A 21,227-nucleotide genomic window follows, 5' to 3' on the forward strand; every position below is an offset into this window, starting at 1 on the left:
TAGATTTCACAGGGCTTGCACCTTCATTGCAAGTGGAAAAATCTATCTGTTATATGTTCCTGTTATAATAATTGCGCATATTCTTAAACTTGCACCTGTGGTTTTTACGTCTTTTCAAAATGACGATTTGGAACCTTGTGCCTTATAGGTTCAAATAACCACATCGACTCTCCCAAATTTCATATTTCAACGTATGGTAGCCCGGAACTTATGGCCTGGGCACAAACTCAGAATTTATTTGCCCTTTTCAAATGGACATGAAATATGAATTGAGTAAAAGCCATGATAATATCGCAATATAGTAGTGAAGAGCATTAACTACTATATACCCACAACTTCAAGTTTAGGATCTCTCATATATTTGGATCCATGGGCTTCCGGCCCAGATATAACAAAATATGTGGGGAGTCTCAATTCATTATTTGAGGTTTATATTAATATTATCCATTTCGCGGTGTATTCTTAACAACCGGAATTCACAAAATATATTTCTTCCTTGAGGTGTCGATTATAACAAAATCGAACTTTAAATTCATCATCTTCTTATGCCAAAGAAATATGTGGCATACCACAATTTGCAATAATACCTCAAGGGTTGTCCATTTAATTGTTGGAACTTCAGGTTCTCAACACTATTAAATTTTGAACTTCAGGCCAAAGCCACATATTCTCATGGTATGAACATTTTTACAATTTTCTGTCCATATTTCGGGATTTCAAGCCCTTACATAATTGTCCATATTTTGAGGAACTTCTGGCATCTCATTTAATTGCACATCCATGAGTTTAAGGAACTGCAGGTTCCCTTTTGTATATAGTGACGGTTTACCCAAAATGGTTAATATTTATGCATACGTCACTATTCATGTGAATAGTACTATTCATCAAGTCATGAATACATATCTATTCATCTGCCAGTACAGTTATCATCAATGTGTACGGCACCATGAACCAATACGGTACTGTTACATCATTAAGGAACTCTAGGTCCTTATTTACATGTCGGGATCAAAGACCTTTAAGTCCAATCACATGTTTACAAATACAGTACCGGATAGACTGCCAGCTCTCATATCATCATCAAGGATCTTCAAGTCCTGATGTAATTGTATGATGAGGATCAAGGAACTTCTGGTCCTGATCTGCATACTGAGTGATCTGCATACTGGAAAAACTCATCATACAGCACAATTAATCCATAAAATAAATTGCTGATAAATAAATTACTGGTATGGACGATAAACCCGCACCACACTTTAAATAAATGTAAATGTGCGGTAAATTAAATTCATAAAGTTAAAGTGCTTGTATGGGCATTAATTCTGCTCCATACATTTAAATAAAAGTAAAGGCGTGGACGATAAACCCGCACCACCCTTTTAAATAAATGTAAATGTGCGGTAAATTAAATTCATAAATTAAATTGCTTACTGTATGGACGTTAATCCCGCACCATACTTTAAATAAAATTAAATGTGCGGTAAAGTAAATTGTGCTTGTATGGGCACTAATTCTGCTCCATACATTTAAATAAAAGCAAAGGCGTGGACGATAAACCCGCACCACCCTTTTAAATAAATGTAAATGTGCGGTAAATTAAATTCATAAATTAAATTGCTTGCTGTATGGACGTTAATCCCGCACCATACTTTAAATAAAATTAAATGTGCGGTAAAGTAAATTGTGCTTGTATGGGTAATAAACCTACACCATACAGTAAATAAATGTGGGGTTAAAACTACCACCGAATAAAATAAGAAAAAAAGTTAGTATTGGTAACGGTCTCCCACTGATAATATGTTTAGTATTACCAATGGTCCATTTTTGTTAGTGGTTAGTAGTATAGATAATAGTGCAGCACAAAAATTATACCTGAGAGCTTCTCGTGCTGATAACGTGTTATAAATATAACCTGGAATATGTATGAATATTGAGCTGCACGTAAAGTAGATGAGACACAACATTTAACGAGGTTCGGCTATGCCTACGTCCTCGGAGAGCAGCAGCAGTAACTTTTTCACTATATAAAATAATAGGGCTACAACTTTAGAGTTTACAATATGTGAGGCTCACTGAATTTTCTCTCTCTTTCCTCTTCTATCTTTCCTCCTCTTTTTCCTCTTCTTTCCTCTTCTCTTTTTCCTTTCTTCTTTTCTCCTCTCTTTTCTCTTCTCCCCTTTCTTTCTTTTCTCCGTTGGTCACTCTTCCCATTGCAAGTGATATGCCTATTTATAGGCTAAGGTTTTGGTAAAATACAGAGAAGGGAAGGTCGGCTAAACTCGCCCTTCGACTTCCTGAATTGATAAATACAGGAAGAAGTTCCTGAGATGCAGAAACTCTCTGTGGCTCACTCTGTGGGCTCCACCTTCAAACTTTTACAACATGTTTCGTGTTTTGGGGGTTCTTCCCCCTATTTTATAAATAAACAATGTCTAAATTGAAGGTAGAAGATGGATTACTCATGAAGAAAATTCGTTTCATCTAATCCCCATAGAATGGTAATAACAATACCTTATAACTTATCCCTCTTAATTCCCAAAAAATGAAAATCTTTCACCTTTACCTTCATTTCCTCCTTCAACATACCTTAATTTAGTAACTTATCTAATTCAATTATAGGCACTAAACGAGTTCGAAACGCAAAAACATATATAGGTCATCTGGATCTTCCATTCTTCAAAAAAATAAAAAGGAAATTACAATTTGCTTTTCATCTCGGTCTATGAGGAGCTTTGACATGAATGAGACAAACCAATTCGATGGCTCGATGAAGAATATAGTGCAATATTGATACTCCCAAAAAAGCTCTTGAAATTTGTAGGGAGATCTAACAAACGAAAATGATGGGCAAGGTGGTGGATTGCATGAGGAAGGCGTGGAATTTGCTATGAACAAAATTAATGGTCATCAAGAGGATACGATTTTTGAATTTTGGGTTGGACCAGGAATATAAATACAATTAACACCAAACAACAAAATTGATGTTGGAACCACCCCTCAGGCCAACTTTTGGACAGCTGCATTATTGTTTTAAATCGTAAGCATGGCAATCCTTTTTGGCCCTTAATCTCTTATAGCTAATAAGCAATATCTCGTCATCCACAATATCTAGTGTGTTTTTTATTGACTATTGAGAGGAGGAATTCGAATTTAAAATCGTTGATATATCTATTTTAAACAATTCAAAAGGAAAATGTTATAAATCATTATACGATTGAGAATCTATAGGTAGTACTAATGAATCCAGATCGTCTGTATGAATATCAAACTTAGAATTCAAGCGGTTAAAAACATTTATACGCAAGATTTAATACTCGTAGTCGTCAATTTAACTTGTGAACTTTGACAAACCAAAAAACATAAGATATTGTTGGGCCTACTTAACCCATGTCAAAATTTGGGCTTCACTAACTTCACAGACATCCAATGGCCACAATTCATGTCAGTCTGTTTTTTTCTTTGTGGCGGCGGGTGGTCTGAACTTGTTCCTCTGTATCTTTCTAAACAGAAGAACATCACCTTCAATTATAAGTTTGGACAAGCCATAAACAAATAATAAAGTGATTATGCGAGCTTGTCACTATGGCACTGTTCAATGGAATGAAATGAGCCACTGCATCAAGAACTTTGGAGGTTAACAGAAAATACCAAGGAATATAATTAGGTGCATTATTATCTTATAAAATCACGTTTTAGGAATTTAAATTCATACCAACTAGCTATTAGTATAGCAGTACGCTTCTCTTCTTCCCGATGTTGGAAAACGTCTAAAATTCGAATCTCCATGCCTCAATGATGAAAAAAAAATTGAATTTTTAAATCCATTATGGGCTTGAAGGGAACAAATACTATATAAAAAGCTTAATATGGTTTCATTATTGCATTAAGACTTTATTATGATATAATTATATCACCAACACAACTTGATGCCACCCCCTAACAACCATATATTTACTAAACAGAAACAGATGTTGCTCTTTCAACAACTGATGCAATTTGTCATCAGCCACGCAAATGTTGCATCTTGACCTCAATCATTCAAATGTATAGTCCATGAGCATGCCAAAACATTCTGTGAGGTCCAAACTCCATGAAAATTCCAAGCATGGGGATCAGAATATTTAAGCTTTGAAATGAAATTAGGTCACTGGCTTCTTCCTCATCCTCTTCCTCCGCAAGCATTTGGCCTAACTACTAACATCAAGGATTCTTGCTACAAATTATTGGGTTAATTAAACAACTTTTGCCTTCATAATTTAGTTGAAATAAAATCTATAGATGCGGCTGGTACTAGTATAGAAATATTTATATAATCCAATCCAGATTGTTTCTTTTTGTATGCTTTTTGGTTGAGGCTTGAGAGACATGTGCAAGAACAAAATTTGACCATTGTCTATGACATGTATGCATAACAGTAGACAATTAAAGCTTATTTAACCTTGGGATTTTGGGTCCCTATATACTTCACGTTTTACCTTCAATAACGGGGATAACACTATTTTATTATTTTCATCAATAATGCTATATCACAGGTGATAACACTTTCACGTGAATAGCAAAACTATCCCCGTTACAACTAAGTTTTTCTTCTTTTGAAGGGCAGTAGACGGCAGGTGAGGAATCTGTACAGGACATTCTTTATCAGTTTTATCCTACTTTTGGACTAAAATACAAGGCAAACGCATGAGGAAGTTGACCTCTGTTTTTTGCTTGGCGTGGTTACAAAGTTACAAAACCCTATTTTTATTTGCCGACGAAAAAGAAAACCTGGCCAAGCTTATTTTTATAGTATCTTCATCAAGACCAACATCTTGTTCTTGAACTTTGGTAAATTGTAGCAATCTATCTATCTACTCATGGACTTGAAAGTCTAATTAAGTTTGGAATTGTTTAATTAGTTTAAGAAACTCATCAAAAGTCTGAATTGGGTGATTATATATATTGAACAAGTAACCGACACCTACAAGATGACAAGGACTTTGCATAACATGATTTTTACGGTAACATGTAGTTGACTGATTGTTAGATACTTTTGCACTTTTCTGAGGGTTTGTTTGGGAGTGATTCTGAATATGCCATAATTATTTTTGGGAAAAAACACCTCCTATATGATTTTTCATATAATCATTTTAAGTGATTTTAAGTGATTCTGGGAAGATGCACCTGTCATGTGTTTCTTTATAAAATCACTTAAAAACCACAGTGGTTATATAGAGAAGTGATTCTCCATAAAAAAGTGTTTTTTGGCCTAGTCAAAATCACTCCCAAACAAATCTTTAATTAAACAAACAGATTGTGATTAAAAATTGAAAACCCTAATTTAACAACCACAAAAAAAAAGTCAATAATATTTGCGTGTGGGGAAAAGCTATGGCAACTTTTGATTAGTGTGCTCAGTCTTTCACCGAGCAGGCCACACATACGTGCCTAGTCTACACCAAATATCCATTTTTGTTGTTTAAATATTTGTGCATTTTTAATCAAAGGCCGTGCCCAACTAAAACATTGATCTATATAGCCATTATGCTAAAATAAAACGCGTTGAAAAGACTTGTTTAGTCAGATGAAGCTCAACCTGATAAGAAAGACACTTGAGATACATGTGGGTATTTGGTAAGACCTTCTTTAATACTAGTGATTTTTATTTTTATTTTAAAATTTCCTATTGAGAGGGGTTATAACATATTAAACTCACACACATTATATGGATGTTAAAACTCGAACTCAGAACCTTTCATAGAGAAGTAATTACTTTAAATCAATATACGAATGAGTCCATTTTGCTATAAGTGATTTTAATTAGTGCTTGTATCCATGTAATTTATGGTCGATAAATTTTCTGTTTGCATGTTAAATCTTCTAGAAAAGACTTTAGAAATGTAAGTATCAGAAGCTAATTCAAGTTTATTTAATATGCTCTGCTATGATTCTCGCTTCTACTTTATATGCCATACTTGCACCTCATGCCCGTGACCAAGACAAACAAAAGGAAAAATGAACAATAAAGAACCCTCAACCAAGAAGTAAAATATTTCCACGAGAAACTTGAATCATATAACTTTCATTTTCCCCATCCGAAAAAAAAGAAAAAAAGAAAAGAAAAAGAAGTTTATGCTTCTAGCTTAATTATTGTTAAAATTCTCAAGGTTTTGTTAATCGCCTCGGATTCGATTTAATTATATTCCATACTTGGATGACTAATCTCACTTTTAAACCTTAAAGTAGGATTATAAGGCCAAAAGAAAGGTTTATCTTGTAAAACACTATTGTCTTATTCTATTTCCTTTTAAGCGGGGCCTTGTGCAATGCTCAAAAATCAAATGCAAAAACATATGAATTTACTGAAGAATATATAATAAATCTGTACAAGGAAGCCAAGAGGCAACATCCAATTGGTTTTCTCAATGCCTTTTGTGACAATCGAATTGCCAATTATAATGTTTTGTACTTCCATAAACTCATTATCATGACATATATAATATATAATTTGGTTTAAAATCCATACAATTATAATATAAATTAAATTAGGTTTAGGTTTAGGTTTAGGTACGATGAAGAAATCCAACAACCAGTAAATTTTTAGGCATGAGCTCTTTAGTTATTAAACATTGCAATAGATTAGGCAATAGGGGTAAGGTGTTATTTCATGTATATGTCATGAAGCATAGAAAATAGGGTTCACAAAACAATAAATGATGAGCATGAACAGCATGTGAAGCCAGCCATGCAGCTAGGACAATGTATATCAGTTAGCAGATAATAATATTTTAGCAATAGCAGACGTATCTGAAATGTCAAGCAATCTGACACTTCAACCTAAAAGAGCCTGCAATATCATAAAAACTTGTATATAACGGGATAGAACTGTTTTGTTATCTTTAGTCAATCTTGTTCTACTATATGATAAGGATTTTACATGACAGATTGGATAGCAAAATAGTATTATCCCCGTGACATGCAAGTTCTTCTTATGCACTGCATATTAGACCAATCCAAAGACTTAATTTGGACCAAAAGAACATCTTGTTGACAGAAAGTAGTGATCTAGGACCAGAAGAAGAGCGGTTCAAAATTTGGTAAAATAAAAATACAGATTGAGTTGAGCATTGCAAGTTAAACGTCCATGATGACGTTGTTGACTATATCTGGGCTGGGCCCCTGCTTTCTTTACTCTTTCACCTGAGCTTGGTGCTTGTATTTCTGCAGATAACCACTCATTAATGTATATGTAACTTATATATAAAAACTATAAAAAAAATAAAAAAAAAGGAGAGCCGTTCATCATCTATGTGTAATGTTTTTCTTCTCCATACTGCAATGATTTCTCATATCCTATAATATGCCAGAAATTTCATCATTACATGAATGATGTAATATTGTTTGCTTGGACACTGTTTAGCATTTGAATCTGTTTCTATGGATTCTAGAACAGTTTTAGGTTGCTGCCTTGGTGGGTAAAATGGGTTATGGATATGTTGTTGTTTACTTGTTTATGCACAATTGCTTGCACACCTCTAAAGTAGTGGGCAGTGTGGTCTCTCTCCATTCACACACTTATTTACACCTTTTTATTCATTTCTCTCATCACGCGACTCTTCGTGTGACGAGAAAAATAGAGAAAAAAAGATATCAAACATGTTGCACAGGAATTTTGCTCATCCATCGATGCCATACATCTTATTTTCAAAATGAAGTAGGGGTATTTTGGGTCTAGAAAAATTGGTACGGAGTTCCAGTCTGTTTCCTTGACTATCTGACCTACTAAAATTGGATATCCCAACCTCAATAATTAAATATAAATAGAAATGAGAGGAATATTGCAAATTTCATGAAATGTGTATATCATCATAATGAGGGCAGCAAATGGTCTTTGGTTAATTTGCTGTCCAGTCTGTTCATTTGACCTTTCAACCTTTTTCACAATTTGTGCTAAACATTTCTTCAAGATCACACTGATTACTTGTCCCCCTGTAATCATAGTCACTTTTATTTTTAAACATAAACTATAATCTAAAATTGATGTTTGACTAACAAAAAGAAAAGGTTAAAGTTTTACATATTAAATCTGAAATTGTAAACTCTGAGGTTCTTGGTTTTAAATGCTAAACCTGATTAAGTTTCTGATTATCTGTCACCCTCAGGACACATTTTAGATATTACTATAAAGAATTAAAATAAATAAATAAAAGAAAAGGGAGAAATTTGAAGAAACAGCAAAGAAAGCTTCAATTTTTTTCATGCTTCTCTTTTACTGTATGTAATGTCAGGCATGCCCTCTCTCCTCCTCATCACCTACCACTGACAACTCCACCCCTTCTTATTAACCCCACCACCTCCATTTGCTCTTCCCAGAATTCCATGTGCCCCCTTCTCTTCTCCATTCCCCTTGGACTGCACAAAGACACATTAGGCTCTGTGCTTGTGACCCTTTGTTTGGAGTTTTTCAATAGGGGCAAGTGCGGTGGGAAGAGTGCTCTATCTGACTATCTGAGCTTGGATACAAAACCCATTTGCCCAATTGAGAAAACCCAGAAAGGAAACCTAATACTTTTTTACATTTATTTTCAGAGAGTTGAACAATGGGATTGATTTGGGTGTGTGGCAGCCTCATTTCCAAGTTGGTTTTTTCTGGGTTCTTTTAATAAGAGATCTAGGGGGGTTGAGTTTGGTTCATTACCTGTCGAGGAGGCTGACGAAGGCTTTCACATTAAATTTGAAGAAAAGGTACCAATTCAGAAACTTTTCTGTGTATGGAGCCTCTCTTTGTATGGTTATTGCTTGTTACATTTATACTCCTCTTCTGTATTTACTCGCTGAGCGAAGAAATGAGAAAATATTATGAAATGGTTTTCTGAATTTTTTTCTGTTGTTGTTATGCCATAGATATCACAATCTCAACCTGTTTTGACTTTCGCGGGTAATGTAGAACTTGACTGAACTAAGCCTCGTGGTGGTTGTATATTAGGCTTAATGGTTTTCTGCAGTTATTGGTTTACTTGGGTCCAGAATTATCAAAGTTTTGGTCTTTATCACTTGTATATATTGGCTAATTTTAAATGATGTACGAAATGCATTAGTTGGTTATGCTGCAAGTCTGTTTTCACAGTATGAAAGTGGGTGGAGCTGAAAAGAAAACATCTCTGTATATTTTTCATGCTCTTCCTTTGGTTGAAGTATGTTTCCCTGATCACCCTGGTGTTCTGCTCTCTCTATCCAGATTGCGTATAGGGGTTGAGTCTGTTTCTTTGATCACCTCGGTTTTCATCTCTCTCTCTCTCTCTCTCTCTCTCTCTCTCTCTCTCTCTCTCTCTCTCTCTTATATATTCGTTTCTGTACAGCACTATCTTATCTTCTACTATTTTCTTTGATTTTATTATGCTTCCCATTTGTGGATGTGCATTTTTAAATTTTTAAAGAAAAAATTGATGGCCATTCTTATTTTGGAGTCAGCCTTCTGTTATTTGAGTTTCAACGTGAACTTTGAAAGATGTGAACCGGTGGTGACATAAGCAGTTAAATTCAGGAACGAAATGCTATATATGCAAAAAGTTTGCGTTTTTACATTCATGGAATTGAAAATTTCTTATTTCTTTTGCTTTGAACTCTGCAGGTGACTTTTATCGCCAAAATATGGCATCTGGTCTTGATACTGTATTAGCCAAGAAGACGTTTGTTTTCGGCTTAAGAGTTTGGGTCTTAACAGGGATCATTGTGGGGGTTTTTATAGTGATGATTCTTGCGGTGTTATCAGTTTGCCTTACTTCACGAAAGAGATCCAGAAAGTCTAATGACATGCTTCCTCTTAGCCAAATTCCAAATGTTTCAAAGGAAATCAAAGAGATTAGGGTTGATCAAGTTTCATCAAATAACTATGTACCCCGTAACAGTTCTTTCCTCACCCTTAGTGATAAATTCAATGACAGAGAGTCAGAGAAAGTTTTGATCCATAAGAATGGAGATAGTAGCAGTCGATCAGGCTCATTTAACAATACAGAAAAAGAAAATGTCGGTTCTCCATCGGGAGAGGAGGGTGGTGCAGGAACAGCTTATTTCAGGCCCTCTTCACATCCTATCACTGCCCCTTCACCTCTTTCTGGTCTACCTGAATTCTCTCGCCTTGGTTGGGGTCACTGGTTTACATTAAGGGACCTTGAATTTGCAACAAATCGGTTTTCAAAGGAAAATGTCATTGGCGAGGGGGGATATGGAGTTGTTTATCAGGGTAATCTGATTAATGGAACTCCTGTGGCTGTGAAGAAGCTACTCAACAACCTGTAAGATGCATTTTGTATATTGTTTCAGTAGCTCCATGGGTTTCTATTTTTCATATTTTCTCTTTTCATTATGGTTCTATGGTTTGTGCTTATAATATATTTATCTCATAGAGGACAAGCAGAAAAGGAATTTAGAGTGGAAGTTGAGGCTATTGGGCATGTAAGACATAAAAACTTGGTTCGACTTTTGGGATACTGCATAGAAGGCACCCACAGGTATCATACCCTTTCATTTTATGAGCACCTTGTTTATAATAAAGGAAAGAGTAACACCATCACAGCCTTATTACATATAAAATGTGTTCAAATTGATACACATGCATGAGAGAGAGAGAGAGAAAGGTTGCTTAGTTCTTAAACCTGTGAGTTTTGTTCAGGTTGCTGGTTTATGAGTATGTCAACAATGGAAACTTGGAGCAATGGCTTCATGGAGCTATGCGTCATCATGGATATCTCACTTGGGAGGCACGCATGAAAGTTCTCCTTGGCACTGCTAAAGCGTAAGTCTGCCGATTCCTAAGTTTGAATTGTTTGCACTTGTGGTTTATCACCTCCTGACTCATTTTAACATTTTGCAGGCTGGCTTATTTGCATGAGGCCATTGAGCCAAAAGTTGTGCATCGAGACATCAAGTCGAGCAATATCTTGCTTGATGATGACTTCAATGCGAAGATATCTGATTTTGGTCTGGCAAAGTTGCTAGGTGCTGGAAAGAGTCATATTACAACTAGAGTTATGGGTACCTTTGGGTTAGTAATTCTTTTGATGAACAGTTACTTGCAACTTTTTGTTTCAAGATTCTTTATGGGTAGAAGAACTGTAAGTAATTAGTTTAGAGGTAAGAATCCTTTCTTATCTGTTCCTTTCATCATTCTTTTCTTTTTTCAGATATGTAGCCCCAGAATATGCCAATTCTGGCCTTTTAAATGAAAAGAGTGATGTTTATAGCTTTGGGGTTGTGATTTTGGAAGCAATTACTGGAAGAGACCCAGTGGATTATGGTAGGCCAGCACAAGAGGTATGCGAGAAATGCTATTTTTTCAGATTGAGAATTTTGATTCATACATGCATTTTTAGTTCTGTACTTCTAAAATTTTATTAGTTCTGGTTGCATGTCATATTCGATAGTAAACGCACCGGCCAATGAAAATTGTAGCTTGTAAATTCATTACTACCAAACAAACGCATAATCACCTTGGAATTGTTTGATGTGTTCCGTGATGGCTATCTTTAGACAAATAGAAAAAGAAGAAATAATACCAGAGTAGTCACAGTTGTCCTTACACCTGCTGGGTGGTTCTTGCAGGTAAATTTGGTAGACTGGCTCAAGATGATGGTTGGAAGCAGGCGTTCAGAGGAGGTGGTGGATCCGAACATTGAGACCAGGCCATCAATGAGTGCCCTTAAACGAGCCCTCTTGACTGCATTGAGGTGTGTAGATCCAGATTCTGATAAAAGACCTAAGATGGGCCAAGTTGTTCGCATGCTTGAGTCAGAGGAGTATCCCATACCTCGAGAGGTATGTTTCTGAAATCATCTTTAAAGTAACAAACAGTACCATGTTTGATGTTTTCATGTTTCTACCATTGAATAATATGAAACCAATGACAAACAGACCTTATATCCATTTTTAAGACAAATGTGATTGGTTTTTTAATATAGCGTTTCCATCTTTATATTTGGGGAGTTCATAAGTTGATGTATCTAATGTGACTTGGTTGGAATTCAGGACCGAAGAGGTCGAAGAAGTCAAGCAGGGAATACGGAGGCTGGGTCTCTAAAAGACAATTCTGATACAGATAGGAGTGACAACCCGGATATAAGGACAGATAGCAGAAGGAACTATCGAAAATAGGCAACGGGTTGAATCAATCATAGAATTGCAAGGAAACAAGCCAAAGGGAACATGTTGCACTCATTTCAAGCTTTCACATTCTTGGGCCTGCCTTAGTTGAGATAAAGGAAAGGAATCAGAACGTGAAGGAATTTTTTTTCTTCTTTTCTTTTAAATACATAAACCTACTTATAGGTCTTGGAGAGATGGTTATTGTGTATGGAGTGGCATTAGATGGGGACGCCCTTGCCACCGGGTGTGTACAGTTCTGGTTTTTTCTTTTCCTTTTGATTTTTTTGGGTCTTAGGTGATTGTAGTTCATGAGATCTTCATTTATGTATGTTTTGCCCTTCTTGTGAAGGAGAGATTTCAAGAAAAAAAGGAAAGACAATTGTCCAAGTATAAGCTAAACTTTACAGGAAGAAAATAGTAATTGTTATGCCAGTTTGTTGAAGAAATAAATTCTTTCTACCTCACCTACCTAATACGTTTTGAAGCAATTCCACATAAAGAAAGGGAGTCACATGAGTACCAAGTTCACAGAGGGTTTGCATGTCATGTGAATTTTGAAGGCTAAAATTGAACACCATGTGCCTTGTATAATGTTACGCACGGGACTCTCTCTCTCTCTCTCTCTCTCTCTCTCTCTCTCTCTATATATATATATATATATAAAGCAAAAGACAGAGAATGGTGAAACATTCAAAATATCAGAAAATACTCTTAGTTAATTCAAACATTAAGAATTGAAATATTAATTAAATGAGAATAATATGGTAAATTCACATTTTTTTCATATTTAAAAAATTAAAATTAAAAACAAAACCAGATAATAGGTCTTAATTTTATGAAACATAACTACCCATGTTATCTTTTCTAATTCTAAAAATAAAAGAAAAAAGAAAACTAATTGGCACATGCTCACACATTGTGGGATGGTTGGTTTTCAGACAAATCCATTGAATTTTTTGTTTTTTTTGGACGAACAAATCCATTGAAATTTGAATGAACACAAAATATCAAGTTCTATGGTATTTGATTCTTGGTCTTTCAATTGCCAATGGTTCCAGTTGAAAAGGGCCTTAACTTGCAGATAAGAGGTTTCAAGTTCGAACCCCCATAGTATCATAATTGTATGCGTGTGAAAAATCCTCCTCCCATGTAGTTTAGACTATTGCTTGTATTCAAATAAAATAATAATAATAATAAAGTTGGTAAGTTCGAAGAAAGCCCACATGAAAGGCATATGTTGACTCATTGCGACCTATCTGTTTTTATGTTTAATACAGGCAATAAATGAGAAAGGAGGGTAAGAAAAACCATTCATATTGACGTTGCCCTGGAAATGGGGTTGCTTTTTTTCTTTTCCTAGTCTTCTGCTCAAGTCCAAGTATGACAATTCAAAGTTCAGCCACCTGCTCACAAAAGATTAATTTTTACTAATGTCGGAAACTTCTTGTTTTCCAGGAGACTAATTAGACCCGAGAAAAGGATGTTAATGTAGAATGGTCAAATAACCCAAGCTCCAATAAGCAACTTTTAAACCGGTAGCAGAATCAATGTGAACTATATAGGATCAGTAAGATTTTGATGACTCAAGGGAACCAGAGGATGTTACATGATCTACACAACTATGTTTACCAAATGAATCTTCAACAATATTGTCTGCAAGAGAGATTGACAGGTCGCGAAGCCAAGCGTTTTTTGTTTCAATGGTGGGGGCCGGACCGAGCATTCAATAGCGGCTGTAGAGCCTTGACGACAATGCTCATATTTGGCCGAAAATCAGCTTCATATTGGACGCACAAGGCAGCAACAGCAGCCAGCTGTTTCAAGCACAAACAATGGTGATCAGTGGATGTGAAGTACATCATCAATGATAAATAGCCATCAGATTAAAGATCCCTCGTTCCTAAGAGAGTGACCTACCCACCATTTCAGTTAGTCGATAACTGGCCAGAACAAAGTATGTCGTGTTCTTGTCACTCCAATTTACAACTTAAACATAAAAAAAAAACTACATGTTTGCACATATATTGAGGAAAAATACCAAAAGCAAGTATTTTTTGGAATTAAGTAATCAACTCATGGTAAATAATTACTCAATTCGTTTCCCATTACCTTTGCAACTGCCTTGGAAGGGTATTCTCCATTGAGTCTAGCATCAACACACTGCTTCACCTTATCTTCACTGAGTTTCGGTGTTGCCTAATAGAATCCAAAAATTCCCAAAAAAAATAAAAAATAAAAAATAAAAAGAGCTGAAATGAAAGATGCAAATCTATAACAAATAAAATTCCCCTTCCCAAATGAATAAAATAAGGATGCGAGTTGTATGAGTTACTAGTAAACAAGAATTAGGATGAAATTAGTACCCATGTCACAAGGCTCTGCTGTCCACGTGGCAATGTGTGATCAACAGGTTTGCGCCCAGTCAAGAGTTCAAGCAGAACTACACCAAAGCTGTAAACATCACTTTTTGAACTCAGCTGTCCGGTCATTGCATATCTGCCATTCAGAATCATATATAAGAATTAGGCCTAGTGGCTGTGCGTTTTAAGGTGTCTACTTCACGATGGCAATTAAAAAAGAGACGACATATGCCAAATCAAAATTTTGAGCATGCATCATAATGTGATTTATAGAGTACATCAAGCAATAACTTACTCTGGAGCATGATAACCAAAAGTCCCAAGAACACGAGTGGAATGAAGACGTGCAGCCATATCAGGGGCTTGATTGGACAGATCAAAGTCAGCAATCTTTGCAACATCATCATCAAAAAGCAGTATATTGCAGGACTTAATATCACGATGGATTATATGAGGCTGAGCCTTTTCATGTAAATATTCAAGTCCTCTTGCTGCTCCAACAGCAATTTTAACCCTTTGCACCCATGACAGAACTGGACCTGCCTGTGCTCCCTTAACACCTTTCCGTCCTATAACAACATATCAAGGAAAAAATATATATTAGCAAGGAGATAAAGGCTATCTTACTACTTATCAAAAGGGACATAACCCAAAAAGTTGCAGTTGAAGAGCTATTTTCTAATGTTTGGAGGCTAACCCACTCATAGAGCAGAAGATATGAAACAGTTAGGAAGATTAGATGTTAATTATTTGTACTAAAATTCAATCCTCATGTAACTGAAAGAATTTAATCCTCTTATGAAATAGCTTAAAACACTAGGCATACCTGATACGGACCTTCTAAATATAAGTTATTAAGCCAATCAGAAATTTGTGAACACATAAAATCTCAGCATGCTCAAACAAGAATAAAAGATTTATATGGTCCTTCAGAATTTATAATTTATGGAGGGTATAAATAACATCAAATGATAGGCAACAGTGTTGAAGAAATAAGAAGTTTGAAAAGCATAGAAATGTACTTACCGTGGAGAATATCATGAAGTGACCCATTAGGAGCATACTCATAGGCAAGGAGACGGAGAGGACCATCAATACAATAACCAACAAGCTCAACAACATTTTCATGTTTTAGTCTTGAAACCATGGAGACCTGTAAAGTTATGACCCAAGCATATTTGAGCACAAAATTGCATACCATGTCAAGTACCAAATAAAAAACATTCCTGTAGACCTAACCTGTGATAGAAATTCTTGGTCAGGTTGTTTACTGGAATCTAACTTTTTAATAGCTGCAGCTGGCCCACTTTTCAGAACACCATGATATACTCTTCCATATGAACCCTCACCAATTAAGGACTTTGTGCCAAAATTATCTGTCAAATCTTTTAATTCATCGACTGGAATGGCAGGGACAGCAATGGGTAGGATATTTACAGTCTGAGTATCCTTTGGTGCAGTTTCTCTGTGATAGTAACCTCCACTACTGCCTACAATTAAAATGTCTAGCTTTAGATCAATCAAATGAACACCATAAAAGATGGATATCCAAAAGCAAATGCATACAAGTTGCTCTAGCTAATATCAAGTGAAAAATCATGAAATTCTGTTATATCAAAATGCACTCATAAAAAGACATGTTTCTCAAGCAAATTGAATGTGAAAAAGTGCCGTCACAACCCCAGAGTTCCCCTTCCTCCCCCTCAAAAAAGAAAAAGCCTCCGGTATACAGATTTACCTGCTGAGTTATTTGCTACAAACGGTCCATTCTCGGAAGCTTTGCGGATATCATCTTGTACACAACAACTGAAGCAGCTCATGATCTCTTCTCCTAAAGGAACACTTCAAAATCACTGTAAGCAATTTTGCAAAGATAAACAGTGCATGATAAATTTTTCTGAAAAAAAATCAATGCTTTGTGGATAATTATTTAGTTTGGCATAATTTGAGACAAGGCCAATCAATGCTATTCAACATGTCACTGAACTTTCCCCCGTTTCTTCCTATTCCACATGTCAAACAACGACAAGATAGTACCAGAAAAAGAACAAAAAGGAAATCTGCATCAAAAGTCAAATCATTCATCAATCATTTCACTTAACAGATTAACTTAAAATTTCAAAATTCTCAGTTAACATTCTTCTTAAAACTCTTGTGTCGTGGATAGATTCAGTTTTACAACATAACACAAAACTCAAAAACTCAAAATCTTAATCTCTTCAGTGTTCCCTCTTGTTCAACAACAAACATAGACACTAAATCAAAGCAAAAGAAGGCCCAATTAGAAAAAGTGCATCTAAAAGGAAAAAAAAAACTGTAAAACAGCAAAATTGAGGGGTTTTATGCAAAACAAACAGATGCAGAGGAGAAGTTAGAGGGAAGAAAGGCCTCACCTTTGGTATGATGAGAAGGTTCTGGCAATTGGGTTTTCAGTTTTCAGAGAAGTTTTGAATTGCTCCAAGTGATGAAACTGAAGCCGGCTATGGTGCGCAGGGGAAGGCGTACGTCAGCACTTAGCAAAGGCATGCAAATAGGAAGCAACGCTCTCTCTTTTCTTTTCTTTGACTTACGTTAGAGGAAACGAAGACAGCAGGGAAATTTGTGTCTTTCACTTTTGAACTCAAACTCTCCTTGTTCTTCACGATCTTCAGCAATTTGGTAACTGTCAAAGACCAACCATTAATTTACAGAATCTTCTAATGTTTTATTTTAAGTCTATGGGTTAAGCAATTAAACAACTTTTCTTACTGTTACTGTAGCGTTTTATCTTTTAAATTCAACTACTTTTCTTACTGTTACTTTTCTTACACTCTTGGACATATCATTTCTCATTGTCTTTTTTAATTTTTTATACAAGCGATATTGGAAAATGGTATTTTTTTTCTCACACATATTGTCAATGTGTTATGAGGTTCGAAGACTAGTAATTGCAAGTCAAGATCCTTTTCATTTTTTTTCCAACCCTTGACCATTAGTACAAAGTAATAAGGAAGAATTGGAAAATTCAATCGGTTTAGTGACTTTGAAAGTCTTGCATCTATAAGGATTTCAAACTTAGAATGTCCCATCATTTATTTTTTATGAAAGGGGAAGTAATCAAATTTAGAATGTCTTCCAATATTATGAACAAGAAATACAACTAAACCAATAGCGAGCTATTCGATTTACTGAGAATAAGATGCAAAGGAAGGACACCACCAACGAAGAGAACACAAAGGCTTTGCTGGAAGTGGCTGGCGTCTGGTATAATAATTTTACTAGTATTATTTTATCTATGAGTGTATTATTATTAAATTATGGAAAAGCAAAGCAAAAAAAGCAATTATTCCTCTGCTGAACGTAAATTCTTCAACTCATGTCTGTCTGAGTCTGACTGTCTCCTCTTAATATATGCACATGTCACATCTATTTGTAAGGAACAATTAGGCTGTCTTTGCACCTCATATTACTATATTTCAATGAAATTGTGAGCTGCTATTCTTATTGCTTTTTTTAAAAGAAAAGAAAAATAAATAAATAAAGCTCTTTTCTATTTTTTATTGAGATATTTAGTGATATACCCATTTCTAGCACTAATATTATAAATAAACCCTACACAATTGAATTCCTATAAACAAACCCAAAAAAAACCCAAAAAATGATAGCTGGCCTTATTGAATTTAATATTGATTATTAAATTACTTTGATGCCCTATTGAGTGTTTTGGGTATTTTTATGAGATTTTGGGGTTGGGCTTGTTTTAAGAAATTGATGGCAGTTTTGTAATTTATAAGAAGTTAAAAGCTTTTTTGTTATGTTGTAAATGGGCTTTGGGTGTGTTTCTAAAGTCCATTTTATATAGGATATTTTTATAATTTGGGCCCCTATATTGGGTATAATAGTGAATCTCCCTTTTTTATTTCTCAAATATTGAAATATCACAGATGCTTCGGTTTTGTATAAGCTTATCTGGACCTTTTTTTTTGTCTTGGAATGTTTTTTATACATCATCCGAAAAGATAGAGACTTGTAAACAGGTTGTTTGAGGTTTTTTTATTTTTTATTTTTTATTTTTTATTTTTAATGAAAAAAATTTTAGAGGGTGATTGGATACTCTCACCACTAGTGTCATGACAGACTTGCAACTTTGAGCCGGAAAGACTTACGTGTGGCACCCAACTGCCAACTGCCACGGGTATAAATTTATATAGAAAATTACAGATCGTACACTAATGAGCACTACTGACAGCGAAACTCGAACACTGATGCACAATACAGAGACCTTACCGACATATTGTTTAGCTTTGAATGCACCTAAAGCAAGCAAAGCCTGAAGTCAATAACTTTCACAACAAGAAAGATAAAAGCAGCCACTCAAAAGCTGATGACACCGAATCTCTACTTTTTTATGGATGGAAGAAGATAATGAGATATATATTTTCCATGTATTTGTAAATCTTATCATGCATTAGTTTTCTTTTTTCATCTTTAGGCTAACTTGAATGTCGAAAATATATCTGCCAGTATTACAATACAATACTTACATGAAATAAATGTATATGTACATTCGTTTTATCTTTTTTGTTACGTAACAAGTCACATAATGAGAAAAATAGATAATAAAAGGTGTTATACAATTACTATAAGTTTTGTTCGAATCATCATCCGTCAATTAAAAAAAAAAAATTTAAAAAATTTAAAGATGAAAAATTATTGAATCCACCAAACCGAGGGTGATCTCAATGCAGTGCGTATCTCCTGTCGTTGTCTCTCATCTCTTTCACACTTTCATTTTTTTCTCTTAATACAACTCCAACATTCTCTTTCTGAACACTATATATTCTTTCTCAAATAAGAATTTTGGATATTATGAGATAAATTGCGTGACATGAAAATTTTCAGTTTCATGTATGTAACAGATCGATTGATTAATTAGGCAAGTTTTCATTCTCATTCAGGGAAAAAAAAAAAAAAACTCATGTTTTCATTGATAATGACACCAAACAAACCCCCCATTCAGCCAGCCCATCAAGCACCCGACTGTTCATGGGCTGGGTTGCCCGTCAGCCCCGCAATAGGGCAAATCTTGGATTCATAATTTGGGCGCATTGTTCTCCTTTGGGTCCAAAGTTATGATCTAAATGATTTTCAAGGTCCAGTTGCTTTGATGCTCAAAATGCATACCAACTTTTTTGCAATCGCCTCGGTCTTTAAATTTTTTTTTCTCTTGAATTTTTTATTTCGTTAGTGTTCTGTTTTTTTTTAAACCTTGAGATCAAATTAGTTAATTTGATCAAACAGTTAAAAAAATATGACCTAAATTAGTTAATTTGATCAAACAGTTACAAAATATGACCTTAAATAAGACACTCACTATAAAATGAATCTTTTATAATAAGCAATGCTTGCGGGCCTTTGCTTCCCGCAAAACATAGTTCGATACAAAAAAAACTATAGCCCAATGCTTCATAAAAAATAAAAAAAAACCTTTAGCCCAAAAGTTATACTTTACGCCAACTATGTTCGAATACTTGAAAATGCTTTTTTCCAAAAAAAAAAAAAAGGAAAAACAAAAATGATAAGAGTTAGAGGCGTTACGTCGTTATCCGTAACGGCCGGTCAACGTGGAAGCAAGAGGGAGTGCTGAGGTTCTGATTGCAGATGACCTGATGTGCGCCTGAGACTTGCAATTGCCAAATCGACAAAAACTTTTTTATCCGACATCCTGGGGGTCCAGCCATTCAATTTTCATAGCCACAATTCAATCATGATTTAATGACTTTACCAAATCAATCAAAAGCCTGATTTAATATATGATCATGAAATTAATTCTTGTGTTTTTTCCCCCCAACAATAATATTGTAAGATTTTAAAAGCTAAATCTTTGACGAGATCAATGACGTTTTGGAGCAAACCAATCTGTCCACTTTTTTGGTGCATGAATGAATCTTTTTCCTACAAAACGACATATATATATATAAAATGCATATTGGAAATGGAATTGGGGTTCAAGAAAAATAATCCATAGTTAGATAAAAGTCGAGTCCAATATTAATGCGTGTGTGATTGTTAATTGTTAATGTACGTATTCTACATATATTTTATAAACACCATTTGAGTAACGAGAAGGGCAAAAGCCGAAAACAAACACAAACACTAAACGGTTGTTGATAGATTCTTGAATGAAGAATTTATCCGAAACAAGTCAATTAAAGCAATATTGACCAAGTACGTACCCATGCTACTGCATTACTCATGTTGACCATAACCCTACCATGTGCAGAAACAGTGGTCATTTCTCTTTTAATGTAATCAAAATATAAACCCTAGAATTTTTCATTTTTAATAAATAAGAGAGGCCTTGGTCTTTTGGAGCCTCACACTCACTCACAACAACAAAAGAGCATGAAATTAATATATATTTTAAATACAAATTTGAGTAAAAAGAAAGAGATCTCTCAATTTGATGCATGACACTAATAAAATTTGGCCCACATTCCGGAAGAGGCTCCATCCTCCATAACATGCACATGAGCTGCCAACCATTTGGTCTCTGGGGGACCGCATCATATGCACAGTTATTTGGATTCTCCTTGAGATATATAGAGGCTTAGGATGAGCGTGTGAAGTGAACCCATGAGACCATATGTATTATGTATATATATATATATATATATATATATATATATATATATATATATGTTTAGGATGTGTTGCTTTGCTTTCTCTTTCCAAATACCCTAACACCAACCACGTCGCATAACGTGA

At 35.0% G+C, this 21,227-nt stretch overlaps 2 protein-coding genes across 5 annotated transcripts; one reads left to right on the forward strand and one right to left on the reverse strand.

Moving 5' to 3' along the window:
- On the forward strand, nt 8,191-12,588 carry LOC18793835 (probable receptor-like protein kinase At5g18500). Its single transcript, XM_007223245.2, has 8 exons — nt 8,191-8,724; nt 9,611-10,274; nt 10,386-10,490; nt 10,652-10,774; nt 10,853-11,023; nt 11,163-11,292; nt 11,581-11,793; nt 12,004-12,588. Exons 2-8 carry the CDS (start codon nt 9,631-9,633, stop codon nt 12,127-12,129), a joined length of 1,512 nt encoding a protein of 503 aa, XP_007223307.1. The 5' UTR covers nt 8,191-8,724; nt 9,611-9,630; the 3' UTR covers nt 12,130-12,588.
- On the reverse strand, nt 13,245-17,181 carry LOC18789750 (pto-interacting protein 1). 4 transcript variants are annotated; one of them, XR_002269854.1, is made up of 9 exons: nt 16,874-17,177; nt 16,219-16,311; nt 15,720-15,970; nt 15,507-15,633; nt 14,776-15,049; nt 14,484-14,616; nt 14,230-14,316; nt 13,750-13,934; nt 13,245-13,523 (listed from the first exon to the last, which is right to left on the reverse strand). XR_002269854.1 is itself a non-coding variant. In XM_007222110.2 (8 exons), exons 2-8 carry the CDS (start codon nt 16,298-16,300, stop codon nt 13,818-13,820), a joined length of 1,071 nt encoding a protein of 356 aa, XP_007222172.1. In that variant the 5' UTR covers nt 16,301-16,311; nt 16,874-17,181; the 3' UTR covers nt 13,287-13,817. The 4 variants fall into 4 exon arrangements, 3 of the variants coding, with proteins under 3 accessions (XP_007222172.1, XP_020411157.1, XP_020411156.1); XM_007222110.2 differs by having other exon boundaries at nt 13,287-13,934; nt 16,874-17,181; XM_020555568.1 differs by having other exon boundaries at nt 13,287-13,934; nt 16,219-16,322; nt 16,874-17,178.

Source organism: Prunus persica, chromosome G1 (genome assembly GCF_000346465.2).
Source record: "Prunus persica cultivar Lovell chromosome G1, Prunus_persica_NCBIv2, whole genome shotgun sequence".
Lineage (NCBI taxonomy): Eukaryota > Viridiplantae > Streptophyta > Magnoliopsida > Rosales > Rosaceae > Prunus > Prunus persica.